At 35.7% G+C, this 17538-nt stretch overlaps 2 protein-coding genes across 2 annotated transcripts; both read right to left on the reverse strand.

Annotated features, from left to right (window-relative positions):
* Positions 1 to 729: 729 nt before the first annotated feature.
* LOC128858445 (gamma-tubulin complex component 5) lies at positions 730 to 4887 on the reverse strand. The gene is made up of 8 exons (XM_054094725.1): positions 4627 to 4887; positions 3970 to 4561; positions 3424 to 3888; positions 2012 to 3352; positions 1755 to 1892; positions 1258 to 1701; positions 958 to 1183; positions 730 to 890 (listed from the first exon to the last, which is right to left on the reverse strand). The coding sequence occupies exons 2-8, from the start codon at positions 4477 to 4479 to the stop codon at positions 847 to 849; spliced, it is 3168 nt and encodes a 1055-aa protein (XP_053950700.1). The 5' UTR covers positions 4480 to 4561; positions 4627 to 4887; the 3' UTR covers positions 730 to 846.
* Positions 4888 to 9629: 4742 nt separating this feature from the next.
* LOC128857596 (uncharacterized) lies at positions 9630 to 16832 on the reverse strand. The gene is made up of 2 exons (XM_054093347.1): positions 16259 to 16832; positions 9630 to 10162 (listed from the first exon to the last, which is right to left on the reverse strand). The coding sequence occupies exons 1-2, from the start codon at positions 16830 to 16832 to the stop codon at positions 9630 to 9632; spliced, it is 1107 nt and encodes a 368-aa protein (XP_053949322.1).
* Positions 16833 to 17538: the final 706 nt, after the last annotated feature.

Consider the following 17538-nt stretch of genomic DNA (forward strand, 5'->3'; position numbering starts at 1 on the left):
AAAAAATTAAATAATTAAGTGAAGAAGAATCAGTAAAATTTAGGGTACATACAAATACAGAACAACCACAGTAACTTCAGCGAATTCTCCATGTACATAGTTGTCAAATGTTACGCATTTAAAAATGATTAAAACTAACAAAACTAAAATTTTAACATATGTATATTTAACATGAAATTAAAAAAAAAATTAAATATTTAATATAAAATTAAAAAAATAAATAAATAATTTAATACAAAATTAAAGACAAAGGATAAGAGGTTTAATATGTAAAAAAGAAAAGTACTTTATAGATAATTAAAAAATAGAGAATTAAAATATAAATTTAATATACAATTAAACAACAGATGAAATATTTAATATAAAATTAGCAAAAAAATAAAAAAATAAAATATTTAATACAAAATGAAAAAAAGCATTAAAAAATTAAGTAATTATACAATAATAATTAAAAAAGAAAGAATAAAATTTAAGGTACGTATGTATGTACGTACATAATCACAGAACAATAACCATTACTTCAGCGAATTTTCCATGTCCATAGCTGTCAAAAGTTACGTATTTAAAAGTGTTTAAACTGCAATATTTTGCATACACATTTTTTTTTAATATTGGGAGGTTGAATTAGTTTTAAAGGTTTTTTTCGAAGATTTGGGGCTTTATTGTGAAAAAAACGGTACAAAATATTTTATTCGAAGTATTGGCCATCGCTAGCTACAACTTTCGCCCATAGAAAATCGTATTTATTTTAATATTTCACAAATGAACGGTTTGAACACTTCAATACTTATTTTCGAAAACAATAAAAACATGTATAAACAAAATTGTGAAACATAAAAACTAACTTTAATATGGCAAACTGGTGTTGAAAGCGGTGCTAAGTCCTAATACTGAAAAATAAAGAAGAATGTGATAAATTTTACATTAGTAAATCTTAACCTTGTTGCCATTACTTACAAAATGAATTATGCTTTATATACACTTCATTATTGAGCTTATTTGCCAAATATTGATGGCACCGTATGTATGTCAATTCAATGGCATCTATCTGCGAATTTGTAACATAATCGATGTCATCGGCACTTTCATTGACATCGACCACCGCCCACGGATTACTATTAGCTTCAATATATGTCACACAACTCCTCCACTCCAAACGTAAAATGTATGCCAAGTTTAAGAGCTGAGAAAGATGATTAAAGTAATTTATCAAAATTATAACTCTACATGAAATTAAACTATCACAGCACTGTTTACCTGCTCAACGCCCAATTTTAAGGAACTGAAATTGTCTACTAAAAAGCAATGTTCTAATACTGTATTTATGTACGAGCGGTGTACAGTTACCATTTCCTTAAGATTCGTACATTTCACGATTTTTTCATCCAATTGCTCGCCCATTGATTGAATCACATGAGTCATCAAGTGAAAATGTATGCTTTGTATAGCAAATAGCATCCAAAAGCGTAGCTGTTCTAGACGACGCATAAGCAGATCGGCCATTTCGAAAGGTGCATAAGGCATTTTACGCTTGTGTGATGGGGGAAATTGTAGATTTTCTAAAGTGGTTAAACCCCATTTAACTTTAAGTAAAAAGCGAAATACTTTGTTGTAGGCATCTAAATCTTCTTGTTTAATCATATGCGTCAGCTCAGTGCTTAGATTGTATGTTAAAGATAACTCATCAACAGCTTCATAAACCTAAACCAAAAACTAATTATAAAAATCCATTGCTAGTTTAATTAATGTTTTACCTTGACGGTTTGACAACGAAATGCTGAGTTGATCTCTATGCGAAATAGTGAAGACATATCTAAAAATTTAGTACAGATTATATCATCTAGTTGGGTAGTTATTAAAAATGCATTCGCCCATTCTTCGCCAGACTCGATCTGTTTGAAAAAAAAAAAGAAAGATAAGGCTATGACTATGATTACACATATATGCATGGGATAAAAAGTAATGAGAGCTGTTTTTTTGATCAACTTTTTAGTATTTTCTTTCGAGATACCTGCTTGAACAGCTTATTGTAAAACTGGTGCATTACATCACTGGCCTCTAGTAAATATATTTTACGTATATTTCGCAAATGCTTCAAAATATCAAACTCTTCAAGATACAAACGCATTACAAATGAGTTTGCGAATGCAATACGTGTCTTGAGTATTCGACTCAATGCATTTAAAACCACTTCCTCTAGTGGTAGTATATGTTTGGACTGTTCAAATTGTTCGAAAATCTCTAAAGCATTTGGTTCATTTTTAGCAGCATCTTTCACACGCGCATCACATTGATCGCCAACTCTATTTTCAGTTTCTGACAAATTCATATTCATAGTGAAGGCTAGCAGTAGGAAATCATCATTTGTAGTTAATTTTTTGAGTATTTGGTCGTCTTCGTAACAGCCTTCTGGTGCATGCATCGCTGCTAGCACTTCATCAACAACATCTTCATTACTACCGTCTACCACACCAACTTCAACATCTTTACCATTGCTCACGATTTGATCGTCTCCAATTTCGAGCCTATCATTTTCTTTGGCCTCATTCACAGCCTCGACAATTTGTTTTTGTAAAATACGCACATATTTCAGAACATCTTCGATAAAAACATTGTACAATTTACCCTCAATTGCATCATAAGCACTGCGTAACTCGCCAATGCGATTGATTTCATACAATAGGTTTAGTGTACAGCCAGCTTCGAGTGAATGTTCCAGCAGCAGTTGGAAAAAACTATTTTCGATTATCATTTTAGAGATATGAGTGGGTACGAAAAATGCCTTCTCTTTATTCTTATTAAATTCACGCACTCGTATACTTTGGCCCGGTTCGTCAACCCGTTCGATAATAAATTCATTATGCCAATCGTCCAAACGTCCTTCTGTCCACCAAGTGTCTGTAATAATCAAAAATATTTTTACTGAAGCCAGAAATAGTGACATTGCCAGATTAGTTTCAGTCGCTGTGGTCGCAATTTGATTGCAATGTATTAAAGCAGCCAACAAATGAACACTTGAGATGTGTGCAGGTAATAGGCGTATACTCTGTACTGCTTGCTGATGTATATTATGCAAATAGGCAAGTTTGGCAAATGCTGGACGAAGTTTATGGTGTAAACTAATGACAGTATTGATTTCAAAATCGGGTTGCACTAGTAAATCTTTCTCACAAGCTAGTAACTCATTCCAAATGGGCGCTAGTAGCAATTCCAAACTGGCCGCATAATGCTCTAGAGTATTCGGCGGCGTATAATCGTCCGTCGTATATATGAGTTTATTAAAGTTGCGTAAGTCTTGCATCATGCATATATAGGGAAGAAAATGGTCCTCGAGCATTGAACTAATAGCGATCTGAATAAGTGGACGAAAAATTATATATTTTGCTTTCATTAATTAAATTTTTAAATAAAGTTTGCCCTTACCGGTCTTGTGCTAGTCAGGGTTACATTCTTTCTGATTGTAATACTTTCCCCATTTACATGAAAGAATTTGCATGTAAGCGGCACTTGAAACATCCAAAAAATTTCTCGTAATAAACTATACTCTGTGGCTGTCTCAGGTTCTTCGGGTATTCGATGGCTGGTGGTAGCTTTAATATGACGCCGGTATTCTAAAGCGAAATTTGCTTCCTTATTCGTACTTTCAATGTGGGGATGTACTGTTTTAATACCCTTCTCCCACCAAGAGTGCTGCACCATGCTTAATAATCTTTCCTCTGCCGTTGAGCTATCGTACTTGTAATACGGAAGCGATTTTTTAGGAGGTTCAATGTTTTCCATTCCCCGTGGAGGAGTTGGATTGATTTTAAGTGCGTGTGAGTTTCGCGACTCAACTTCTTCTTCTGTACTAATAGTTTTTAACTCATCGGATAAATCATCAGACCAAGACTACGAAAAAGTTTAGAAATGCGATACAGGTATATTGATTAATTTGTCAACACCTTAAACAATTAACTGTTACAAACTCACACTTAAATCAGAAGAGCTATTACTTAACGGTTCAACTAGTATAAAATCATCTTGCAGAACCTTCTTCCAGTAGTCTGTTTCATTTTCTATACATTCAGCTTGGGCAATATCGTCATGCTCCTGCAGCATTTTACCAATTTTTTCTTTATTACGCCGTAATGCGCCCGTTGGGTTGTGAGCAAGTGATAATAAGAAATCAAGCAAAGACCAATGCACATCAACTTCATAATGTTCCATACAGAGAGGATGTTGTATGATCTCATCACATAGACGGCCCAGATGTTCAGCATACTCGAGATTATTGTCAACCGCGAATTTCTCCTTAATGCCTTCGATTTTCCGACGCACTTCATGGCTGTTGGTACTCAAATTACGATGGTTACGTATTACGGACCAAGCCAATAGCTCATAGGATTTCAAAGTTTCATCATCTGCTACACCAGTCAACTCTTTGATCAGTTTTGGTATATTTTCGCGTATGATTTCATTGCGCGCTTCCTGCGCTGACATGGCTCCTTCAAAGGGATGGATTTATTTAGTATTAGTTTACGCTAGATTAATAAACACGCGTTTTGTGCACAAATAATAAAATCTGAAAGTGAATTAATGGAACTGTATTCTATCATTTTTGGAATTAATGTATATATATTTGTTTACCATTTAATTTCTGTGTACCGTACCGTCAAATATTGTTTATACTGAGCCTTCTTCTTTACACTAAAAGTTCACAAGGAGCTAGAATTGCTACTCACAATAATAGAAAAGCCGATAGATAGTTAAATGTATCATATTTAGGGTCCGTGGCTCAATTCCTGGTTAATGTTTCCGTAAACAACGGTTGATTAATTATTTGATAGCCTAAATTGACCACCTCGTTTTCCCCAAAACCCAATCAGCTTACCACTTCTGATTTATTGGATCGTGAATAAAATAGAAAAGAGTTACCAAAAGTTGTATTGTGAATACACAAAACCTATACAGCTGATATTTGTTTTGTTTTGACGTTTGTTTGACAATTTTAGTCAGATTTACCAGTTTACCAAAGTTTGTGTGCTTCAACAGTGCGGAAGAGAATTTTTTGGTTTCTTTGACTAAGCAGTACGCCACTACGATTGAAGATAAGTTAACTGATGCCATTTTCAACAAGAGCTGGAAGACTACCCTGGTTAGCTGTCGTGGTTTAATCCAATCATTGGGAATGTTTAAAAATTTATGAGCAAATCCCATTGTGAATCTGCGAAAAGTGAACATCAGCTGAGTTTTGTTTACAATTATACGATTTGTTCGCAATGCAGTAACTTGTACAAGTTATTGCAAAATCACGCAAGAAACTTGCCAAACATGCAATGAGAGGGCGCAATGTAAGTAAATATTCCAATTTGAGAAGAAGTATCCAAATTTTGCGGCCGTCGTAGCCGAATGGGTTGGTGCGTGACTACCATTCGGAATTTCCAGAGAGAACGTAGGTTCGAATCTCGGTGAAAACACCAAAGTTAAGAAAAACATTTTTCTAATAGCGGGCGCCCCTCGGCAGGCAATAGCATACCTCCAAGTGTATTTCTGCCATGAAAAAGCCCCTCATAAAAATATCTGCATTTCGGAGTCGGCTTGCAACTGTAGGTCCTTCCATTTGTGGAACAACATCAAGACGCACACCACAAATAGGAGGAGGAGCTCGGCCAAACACCCAAAAAAGGGTGTACGCGCCAATTATATATATATGTATATCCAAATCTTGCTGGGATAATTTAAGCCACCAAGAAAAATAGCGGCCACCGTAGCTAAATGGATTGATACGTAACTATCATTAAGATGTGAACATAAATAAAACAGTTCGTTTGCAAAGATTAAATCGTTCAAAATTAGTGGTTTGATTATTAGCGCTAAGGTGGTTGTGATGCCACAAATGAGTATGTTTATTATTCGAGTAAGCACTTAGTGATGACAACAATGAGCAGTTTTACTGTATAGCAGTAATTACAATTGGTAAAACGAGGAAGGTCATGCTGCCACGCAAAGAAGGAATGCTGCCTATAGAGCCACGCTGCGATCCGGAGCAACGCGAGCCATGTGAGACTGCTACCGGGAGCTAAAAAAGGTAGAGAGACGTATTATTAGAAGGACTAAAGGACAACAAAGCAGTGGGAGCCGATGGACTGCCGGCTGAGCTATTCAATGCTTGCATCAGCTCTTTGCAAAATATGGTCGGATAAAAGCATGCTTGCTGATAGAAATATAAGTGTGCGCTGCCCAATCCACAAGAAGGGTGATACTGCAATCTGTACCAATTACCACGGGATTAGTCTTCTAAATATAGCGTATAAGATTCTACCAAATAAGGTCCAATCAAATGGTTGGATCTTATCAGTGTGGCTTTAGACCTGCCGTCTGCAATCGTCTTTATAATTACAATATCCCAAATATTGGAAAAGTCCGATGAAAGGAGAATCGACACAAACGTTTTTTTGCCGATTTTAAAGTTGCCTTCGACAGTGCAGAAAGGAGTTGTCTATTTTCCGCGATGCCTGAATTTGTAATTTCCGCAAAACTAATGGGACTGGTGGGGAACAAGGACAAAACGAAGTACCTCCTGTCACCAAACAAGCAGCCGGCGTATCGGCAGCCACGTCATTGTTGACGCGCAGCAAATAAAGATCTAGCGGTTTCGTTGAATGGGTCATGCCATCTGAATGGATACAAACACTTCGGCTCTGAAAGTATTTTGATGCGGTACCAGGTGGTGGTAGCAGAGGAAGAGAAAGGCCTCCTCTGCATTGGAAAGATCAGGTGGAAAGGATTTGGCTTCACATGGAAAATAAACTCGTAGGATAAGGTTGGCGTCAAGCCAATTTTCCATGACTTTCCGATAGGTGACACTGGGGTCGAGACATCGTATTTATTATCAGATTTGGTTCAAATTTAAAACATAAATATATTAACTGCAGGAAGGTAAATATTTTATCCCAAACTCAATGAGCCGCATTGAAGCGAAACCTGGCTTACTAGTTCTGAGTAAAATGGAGCTAATATAGGACGCGCAGCGAAAATATACAAAATCTACTCTCGGAAAGAGCCCTATTTAAACCTAATGTAAAGTGTTCTAAATGTTTAGAGGAAACTATATTAATTAAATTTTTATCAATATGATTGGTCATTTACTTAGTACGGCTTTAAACTACATGCAAAATTTACTAGAGTAAAATTAGGTAGACAATTTTTAAATGTTTTTTTTTGTGTGTAACTTTGCTAGAATAAGGTAGTTTAAATGAAAAATAAAAGGATCCAAAAATTTAAATTTCAGAAAAAAATTTAGACTAATGTTTATTTATTAACATCTAAAGCTTTTTAATAAATAAAAATCTCAAACCAGGATTTTATTTTATTTCCTCATCTCTGCACATCGATATTCTTCAAAGTATTTTCTAGGCCCTTCCGAAAAACTTTAAAATTTGGTTATTTATCACATCAACTTGCTATTTTTTGTATGTAAATTTTATTTTTGTATTATAAGTAAATCCAAAATATTTCATTAAAAAACTCCCTTCTCGAAAAACTTCAATGCTTATAGATAATAATATAAGGGGTTAGGGGTAGTCAGAATTTTCAAAAAATTTTATTTTTGTTTTGCTTTTTTTTAAGTATAATATCTTAAAAATATTGTGTGAAGAGTTGAAGTGAATTCGACAAATACTTTTCGAGTTATTCAACAATTAACAAAGAGGGCTCGGGCGCTCCGGAGGATTCGAGAGCAAGTAACTGGAAGCTGCACGTATGAAAGTGGAAGATAAGCGCGCTAACGTTAGCACTCGAGAAGGTAGAATGCTACGTAGGCAACAGAAAACTAATTTCTCGTGTCCGATTGATTTTAGATGAATCTCCAAGGACTTGTGATGATCACCGCAAGGGACTTCTGGAGAAACGGGCTCCACACAAACCGCGATAAATTTTACAATTATTAATTTTCTTTGTTAAAATTTTGCTAAAGTCAAGTCGATACATGATGTATTGATGCAATTTTTGTTAAATAAAGCAATTGACTAGGAAAAAAACAAAAAAATATTGAAAATCATCATTTTTTCGGGCCTCTGAGTACCCCTAACCCCATAAGCTATAAATTAATTTTTAATCTAGATAAGTTTCTGATTATTTCATTTGGGTAAGTGAAGCCATACTAATTTAACGTTGGAGATTTGATAAGTAGGTACATATATAATTATATACCTACATAAATGCAACCAGTGCCAAAAAGGCAAACTTTTATCTTTAAAACTTTTTGATATGTGAGAATACATATTAATGTTGCTTACGGTGATTTTAAAAATTCATCTTGGAAAAAAAACGAAATTAAACCGGGAACATTCTGTGGAGAATATTGTGTAGCGCAAAGAGTTGCTGAACAACCTTCAACACCGATATCTCCATGTTGTCAATAAGTAGCCATTCATGAATCAACTGTTTGGCGGATTTTACCTGTAGACGTGGTCATGGTGAACATTTAAATGATGATATTTTTCACTTGTAACAGTTAAGAGCTGTATTTTGAATAAAAATAGGGAAACCAGAAAGAATCTAAGTTTTTATGTTTTATTTTAAAACAATATCTAAGCGCGTCTTTTGAAGACTGGTATAATAAATTTTCTCGTAGCCGGTGTTCGCTTACCGATGGATTCCGAGGAAGTCATCCAAAACCAGTTGTTGTGCCAGAAAATATCGATGATGTGTGCGATGTGACAATTGAGCAAAACCGTTATGCTACGTACTATGAGATTGAGACAGTTTTAGGGTGAAAAAGATGAGTTCGCGTTGGGTTCCACACAATTAAACATAAAAAAATCAACCCACATTTGTTGTGAAATGAAAGCTTTCTGTTTATAAAAGCAGAGGTGATGCAAATGAACTTTCAAAACAGTTGGTTTATTATTGCGGGTATAACACATGGGCTGAACCGTATTTTTTTCCATCGAGAAGCAGTGTAAAATTAAAACACGAAATTCTTTTTGATCCATTGTTTTGAAAGTAACAAATGCCGCGTCACTCTTAGCACAACAACCCGCGAACTAATGAATAGAATATCATGAAATTTTAACAGCTGTCTTTTTAATATTAGTACTAACAGAAAAAGAGGTGATTGCAATGAAACTACTGCCATTTATGTGTTAGGCCTGGGACTTTTCAGCCTATGTATTATGTATGAATCCAAAGCTATAAACAAAAAGTGTTACTAAAGTGTTAATACTACCAACTCCATCATTTGGGAGATTCGAGAACTCCGTTTATCGGTTTGCAAATGAGATATCGTGTAGCCTGGTTGAACTCAGCCTAACTTCTTCAAAGAATCAAATTGCACCACTTTGCTCTGTATCACAATAAAAATATATAATAACTTCAGTGATAATAATTTGAGCGGTTTATATTATTTATTTTTAAGGGCAATATACTTATAAATGTATAGATACACACATATTTACAATATATCATGTAATAAAAAAATTCTTAACAAATAATAAATGCCAGGTTTTGAGTGCTAATTTAACTGTGTAGCATTTTTAAACTGGGCTTAACCCTGCAAAACTTAGTTTAATGGGAAAGCAGACATAAACTTGCACTGAAAAACTGGCCATGAAAGGCTACAAACATGCAATATAATATATTATATTTACTTATATACTAACACCAATAATAGATTCTATTGAAAAGTTAAGTTTTGGTTTTTTAATGGGCGTAATTAATTCTTCAGTTGTAGCTCTAAAGGTTTGTATTTGTTCTTGCGAGCAAATCGCACTTGTTGTTGTCTCTTTTGGTAAGGAAGTTGACAATGGGTTGACGCTCTGGATGGGCCCATCCACATTGCCAGGGCAAGGGGATTGCGCCGCCAAAGAATAATTCTCAAAGTCACTACCATAGGAAAATGCATCAGACGCAGAAGAAGAGAACAAAGTAGGCGTGACAAAGAAAGGCGGCAGTGGTGGCGAACACAAAAAAGCGTTGGGTACACCATGTGGAAGAACATCTGACATAGCGATGGGCGGTTGGGGTACGTCAGCGGTGTGAAATGATGTCAAAGGCGTCGATGTGTTCAATAACGCTGCTGTATCGAGATTTACCCAATTCAGTTCGGGGTCGGCAAAGGCGCGTCTCTTACGGATACGCTCCAGTAACGGTGAGTTAATGGTGGGAAAACGTTGCTTGTATTCTGGAAAAAAGTAAAGAAGAAAATGAAACAGTGCCACTGAAGCATATTTTATAGACATATATGTATGTATGTGCATGTGTGTATGAATACGGTTCATGCGCGTAAGTGTAAGTAATTTTAACACATTTAGATGAATAATTGTTATATTTGTAGCGAAGATGGATAACAGCTCCCTAGCAGTTTTTGTTAGACAGTCACCGATGCGTTTAACTGTGAAATTTTTTTAAGTCGCTGTAGAAGAAGTAACTAATTCGTCAATTAGACACTGCAATCTAACGGCGAGTTGGTAATTTGATAATTGATCCTCACGAATGAGTGGATGCAAAAGGATGTTACGTTTGTATGTATGCATGTACATGCAAATATACGTACGATTGTGAGTTTCTCCGCGTGAATTCACGTAAACATCGGATTTCTCTGGAAACCAGATGGAACGCGCAATTTCAAGTGTTTTCCTGCTTTCTTTAAATGTGTGTATGTATGGTTAATGAGTCCACAGTCACCAAATTAATAGTTGCTCAAGTACTTTTTCGCTGACCAAAGGCATACAAATGTACACAACAGCACACATTCATGTGCACAATAATTATATGTACGTATATGTGTGCGTGCGTTTTTCAAGTCATTCCAGTTTGAAGGATATCGTCAGCACATGTCCTTACAAATGACTCCAATTACAATTAGTTAGTTTGCTGTAATTTGTTATTGTTATATCTTACAACGTATGTGTTTTTTCAGTTGCGCTGACTTTGTTTATTATCGTTGCTGCTGTGGCTGCATTTCCTGCATTTGTATCTTTTTTTTGTTTTGAGCATCGAAAGACCCGCGTGCTTTCATCTCTGTTTGTCAGCGTATTTTGCCTATAGTGCAGTTTATACTATTTTACGCATCTTAAAGCATCGAATTACAAAGTAATTTGGTTTCTCTGAGTGGGTCGCCGCCGTGGCCATTGAGACTCCTCGGTCTGCTGGTGTTGGGTTCAGAGGCGACAGTATGTCTGCCTCGTCCCAGACAGTGTGGCACCATCAGACAGGAATTGACACGTCTGCGGATTGTATGCGTTTTGTAGTGCAATTCGAGAAGTTCGTGCATAAATCATATGTTGAAAATTGTTTGTGTGATGTATTTTGGGGTATACAAAGGCAAAAAAAAAAAAACAACAGCAAAAAATCGCCAAATCAGTGATTGGGCCTACGAGACCATCCACTTGTATTTGTGGTAAAATACGTACGAACATACTTTGTGCTTGTTCTATTGATTGGGGTTGTGCGATTAAGGAAGTGCTAAATTTGTGTTAGTATTAGTTCTTAAAAATGTCATCTAAAAGTATATATTTTCAAAGAATAAAAAAAAAATTAGTCCAGGCCCAGCTTATTCGGCGCACATTTTCGAAAAATTTATTTGGGAATTTGGTCTCAACAATTAAAAAGTGGATTCCTATAATATTTAAGTCCAATCCACTTGAGGTGGGGAACAATATATGTAGGAAATTTGGGAGAACTTTATTAAGTCCTTGTCAAGATAAACGCATTTACTCAAAAGTGGGTGGGGTACTGCCCATTTTTCAAACTTTAAATCGAGTTATATTTTTTCTTCGGGCTCGTCATTTGTACCAAATATGTATGAATAATTTTGCTTTATTTATAAAAGAGATATCACATTTTTTCCTTTTTGAATAAATATTACCGGCGTGGTATTCGACAAAGAGTAATATGTGTACCAAGTTTCATTGAAATATGTTGATTTTTACTCGAGTTATCGAGCACACGAACGGGCAGAAGAACATGGCTAAATCGGCTGCTCTCATTATTCTAAGCATTTTGGTATATGCACTGGCCTCCACTATCTCGATTGCTTTATGCAGTTACATATTGTGTGACTGTTATGTGAACAAAATTTTAATACCCCTGGGTATAAGTGCGAGTGGATATAAAAATGAAGCTACTCCAATAATTATGGTTTAACTGTTTTTGAATAGAGTTATAATTGGAATAAAGGTTTGTAATATGTACTTCGCATGTGGAGGATGGTTTGGAGTGTTAAAGACCACCTTAGGGAAACAGTTTTTGACTATCATTCATCTGGGAGTTGCCAGGTGTATATTTTTTTTGTACACAGTGTTCTCTGTGTAGCAAATCAACGCCCCTTTAGAGACGAGCTAATGTGAAAAGTGAATGGGGCAACTCTGACATATTCGGTTTAAGAGTTTATAAGGATATGCAGCGTCTATTCATCCGTGGCTGAAGCGCCTTTCTATATACATATAGATATATGCAACCCCCAAACCTTCACAGTGATAGGCTGTGTACTAAGCTTGGAACCTGCCACGAAAAAATATCGATTCTAACAAATATACCAAAAATACCTCAGCTATTGTCCTTAACAGACTCTGATGATCTCTGCAAACGGAACATAATTTACGGAATACACTTTGAATGTTGGGACACTCTATTGGGAAAGTGCCTTTATAATCTGCAAACGGAACACGGACTATAGTTTACGGAATGCACTTTGAATGTTCGGACACTCTATTGGGAAAGTGCCTTTATAAAACTGCTGGATGTTCTTGCGGCTGTGATCATCGGCGGAACATGTCTGCAAGAAATATGCAGCATTTCACATCTACTATAGCAGAGATGAGAAGGGGCACAGATTCGCGTTTACTGCTTCTTCCGACTTTATTGGATCAGTTGCGAACAGATGCCTCCAAACTATACTATTACCAACGAGTTATTTGCCTATAGTAGATTCGGAGCTACTACAGGCCCAGGCAGAACATAAAGTTTTTCCGATTCCCTACATAAAAAACTTTGAAGTATATACGACATTTAAAATCCGATTAATCTAGTCTTTTTCGACTGTGAAGTCGACGTACTGACTGAAGTTTATTCGCGAGAGGAATCGAATATCAAGGAAAACTCACATTCGAATGCGACTTTTTCAGCGTTTTCGAAAGAACAAAGTGGATTTTGTGCCTCCATTCATCACTTTGGATGAGACTTGGGTCTATAACCATCCTAAATCATAGCAAGAGGCTAAAGAGGGGTGTGAATCGACTCTCTTCGGCTCCAAAATGAGTTCGTGTCTAGAAATCGGCCAAGAAGGTGTTAGCATCAGTTTTTTGGGATGCGAGAGGAATTTTTTTTGTGGATTACTTCCAGACTGATAAAACAATAAACTTTGAATATAATTGTAACCAATTCTGCCAGCTGAAGGAAAAAATAGTGAAAAAGCTCTAGTTTGCAAAAGAAAAAAGTCTATTTTAAACCATAAAATTGTGTTTTTCTTATCGAACCACAAAACTTATTGAACAACCTAGTACGCCACCATATAAGTGCAATGTGAATATTTATTTCCAAATATGAAACAAATCATATTTATGTAGTAATACATAACTTAATTTGGTTCTTTTCACTGTTTCATAAACTTAAAAAAATAGTCAAACTTCCTCCTAAGAAATAAATAAAATATACAATAATTAAAATATATTAATTATTCTAAATGTAAAAATTTATAGTAATTTAAGTCCCAGTCGCCGAATAATACGGTTAATGGTTAAAAAATAAGAACTAAACATTTTGCGGCTAAAATGACAATCAAAATTTTTTGCTTAAAAAATTAAACAAATGTGTTTCATGTGTTTCGATGCATAGTTACATATGGAAATAGTTCCTATATGTCCCTGTAAACCAGCAAAAAATCAAAGTGCCTAAAATTTATTTGTTTCATTGGAGGAAAGTTCTGCAATGTTTTACTCGCCTCTGAATGCCGAAGATATAACGATAAAAATACGATCCCTATGTTCGGCCAGAACAAAAAAAAAATATTTTTCGAAATCACCTTGGGAAAATACTTAAGACTTAGGGGTGTACAACGAACTTTTAGTGCTTGCTTGTAAAGTGGTACGCTCAATTATTGAAAATATTTGACGGGATAAGAATACAGTTTGACAATAGTGGCCTAACTCTTCTAAGTCTTCTTGATTTCTCTATGACATTTAACTTAGTAAATCATGATCTTCTTTACAGAAAGCTTAAAAATTGCTTTGGATTCTCTGATAGCTCTGTTAAGCTTGGGATCAGTTATTAAGCGGAAAAAATTCAAAGTGTTATGTGCAAAGCTACTTTTTATTCAGAGCAAATTCTAAAGAAAAAGTACTCAAAAGCATAGAAATGAAAACTTTTGCTTAAAAAGTTAGTAGGGCAGTATTGTTTTTGTTGTGCCACAAAACGTCGGTAAAAGAGGGCGTTAAGTTTGTTCATGTCCCAAAAGACAAAATGAAAAGAAAATATTAGGTAAAATCATGCAGCACTTCATTGAAAACAGTCGGCAACGGATTTTGAGATTGGGCCAGATCGGAAGAGAGCAAAGTTGTTTAGTGATGCTCATCCGATACCTAACGAAAATTTCACATTGCTCATCAAATAAGTCCGAGGCGGCCCATCCTTTGGTTGACACTTTTACGTTAAGAGAATAACAGTGTAGTTTTATTTAAATGAAATTTGATTTAGATCATGCACTGATTGTCGTTGGTTCCACTAGGAAACGGAATTGGCCCATCTTAAAAAACCATTTGTGAAGTCAGTCAAATACTTTCTGAGGGCCAGATTAAAAACTTGGAAGACACAACCAAAAAAACAATTCATTGATGATATGGCACAGGCAATATTCAAAATTCGTACATAGATGAACCTAGGTTTCCTAGGAATAGGAAGTATATTCTTTTTTATGGGAAACTTATAGTTTTTAATATACAGGTTGTCAAAGCTATTTTCAAACGTACCGAAAGTTGCAGAAATTGTTGAAATAGACGGCAAAAATGCATTGCCAATATATATGTGATAAATCTACGGCAATGGTTAAGTTAAAAATATAAATAATTAAGTATAATTTTTTACTGCCTTTTCAGAAAGGAACCTTTTTTTCCTTTGCTTCCGAATTGCATCAATAGAATCGCATCCGGAACAGTTGTCAAACTTTACACACCCTTTTATTATATTATAGAATCATGAGCCAACTAAGTACAGATATTTTTTGTCTTTCCGTTTTAAAAATTTGACGTTGTTAAGTGTTAAATACATTAATGCTCGATTTCAATTCCCATCATTTTAAACTTATCAGGTTCTTAGAATTTTACATAGCAAAGTTTGGTATTGAAACTGTAATACTTTGAATTTTAACAGCTTGATAAATTTTAGAATTGATTGAGTATACAAGGCATATGTATGTATTTCAATATATACGAAAACGAATCCGCGGCCACCTACCAGTGTGTTTATAAAACTTAATTGCATCTCTAGAAAAATTGGTATCAAAAGCGTTGAAAGCGAACCGGTCAGTCAGCCAGGTGCCTTCCATATCAATCACAATTTCACTTGGACGATTTAATTAATTTGAGTATTCATTATACATATCTATCATATTTTCAACAAAGTGAACTGCCAGTTGAGCAAAAAAGTATATTTGTTTGCTTCAATAACTAAATTTATAAAATAATAAATAATATCCATCAACAAATAAGACATTTGTTCAACCAATGCAATGGATATTAGCTAATTTGTTGGTGTGGCAAAGAGGAAAAAAAATATATATCAATCCATTAACGCCGGAGCATATTTTAACAAAAGCGGCTCAAATATTAGCACCAAAATGCATTTAACAGATTTTGATTGATACCACATTCAGTTGTTGAGTTTAGGTGGATTGTTGAATTGTGTAAACAAAAAGTATATGGGCGAAAACAAAGCATAGCATAAGGTGAGGCGCGAAGTGGGGTGCAATGCAAAATCCTTTCCAAATAAGTTGTATGGAATTGCGCAAGTCTGAAAATGATGAGAGTGCTTTTTTGAGGGAGTGAGTAAAATGGAAGCTGCCGACAGCTGGTGCCAAATGAAACTGTCTATCAAAGTGCGCACCGCCAGTATAGCAGGGCGAGCTGACACTCCCCACTAATTGAACTTCAATTGAGCATATGGGCAAATAAATGACTGAATGAATGAGTAATGCCAAGAACAACAAATCTGTGATCAGCAAGATCTTTAGGTATTATTGCGTTACAATAACCAAAAAAACTAAACTAAAAAGTACTAAACTCACCTTCTATGGCAGCGGTTATATGTAGCGTTGTTTGTTGCAGCGTACGCAAGCGATGCTTGTAGATTTTTTTCTGGGCGATTAGTGCCTGTTTGGTGCGGAAAGAGTTGGAACTTGTCTTACACTCGTTAGAATTGCATGGCGGAGTTCTTGTTGTTGTAGTAGCACCTTCGTTTAGAGCGCTTTGTCCACTCGCTTGCGCCTCTAAAGCTTCCATAGATTGCTGACGCCGCAATGCTACTTGGGCGGCCATCACACGCTGACGATCGACAACCAACTGACAGTTGGGACAGCAACATTCGCGCCAGCGGCAAAGCTTTTTGTGACCCTTGACACAAGAGATGACGCCATGGTTGCGGCATCGTGCACATTTTGGGGTACGTAACATACGTGACTCCTTAGGTGGCGCCGGTGTTGGTGATGTATTTGATGAGGAAGAGTAGGAAGGGGAAGAGCGGGAGTTAGATAAATTCGAGGTTTGTGATTGCGGTGGTGGAGTTACGTTGTGGTCTTTGCGATGGGACACTGATTGCTCCGATAGACATGGTGAGCATGCTGGCGTATATTGTCCGGGCATGCTGGGAATTTTTTAAATGTACGAAATTTGCTCGAATGTTCAAAAAACGCAATTAAATCCCGACGGCTCCAAAATTTTAGAATATGTATTTTTATCAACAGTTTTTAAAAATCTTATTAGTTTTTCTGTTTGTAAATTGTTTTTAGTATTTCTCTTTTCTTTTAGAAAATTTACTAAATTCACTGTTAACACTTTTAACTCACTCCGTTTCTAATTTTGCAATCCCAAAAATATTTTCCGTCTGTTAACGCGTTGCGTGTTCGAGAAAGTGTGCAGCGTGTGCGCTAAGTTGGTTCCTCTTAAGTTGACTATTCAAGCAAAATAAATGTTTCAATATTTGGTTAGAAACGGAAATTACCACTTATGCATATATACGTATCCCCACGCATGTGTGTATGTGTAGAGACGTGTCAGACCCAAAGGCAGAAGTAACAAAATTTAAAACGCTTGTAATTAGAAAATTTAGTTTTCCCTTTGAATTGTTTGGTTAAGTTTTTTTCTTTTTTTCGACAGTTCACTTACATACCTATGTACATATGTTCATATATATGTACTTTCATATTCCTTTTACAGCTGCTAAGTGCGCTATACCCGCTGCGTACCACAACCTCAAGCAGCAATGCCTTTGCTATTAGTTGTTGTGGCGCTCCCATTGGCTGTGATCCCTGATCAGTAGGCAATGTTTTTCGACCAATAATGCATGAGT

The sequence above is a fragment of the Anastrepha ludens genome, chromosome 3 (genome assembly GCF_028408465.1).
Source record: "Anastrepha ludens isolate Willacy chromosome 3, idAnaLude1.1, whole genome shotgun sequence".
Classification (NCBI taxonomy): Eukaryota; Metazoa; Arthropoda; class Insecta; order Diptera; family Tephritidae; genus Anastrepha; species Anastrepha ludens.

What these genes read in the sequence shown, in the direction of transcription:
- LOC128858445 (XM_054094725.1), bottom strand. Translation starts at nt 4,479, where the DNA reads ATGTCAGCGCAGGAAGCGCGCAATGAAATCATACGCGAAAATATACCA. An exon ending in CCCTGACTAGCACAAGACCG is followed by an intron (nt 3,353 to 3,423) that starts GTAAGGGCAAAC and finishes CCACTTATTCAG; the next exon opens with ATCGCTATTAGTTCAATGCT. An exon ending in TAAAATTGGGCGTTGAGCAG is followed by an intron (nt 1,184 to 1,257) that starts GTAAACAGTGCT and finishes CATCTTTCTCAG; the next exon opens with CTCTTAAACTTGGCATACAT.
- LOC128857596 (XM_054093347.1), bottom strand. Translation starts at nt 16,832, where the DNA reads ATGCCCGGACAATATACGCCAGCATGCTCACCATGTCTATCGGAGCAA. An exon ending in TATAACCGCTGCCATAGAAG is followed by an intron (nt 10,163 to 16,258) that starts GTGAGTTTAGTA and finishes ACTTTTTTCCAG; the next exon opens with AATACAAGCAACGTTTTCCC.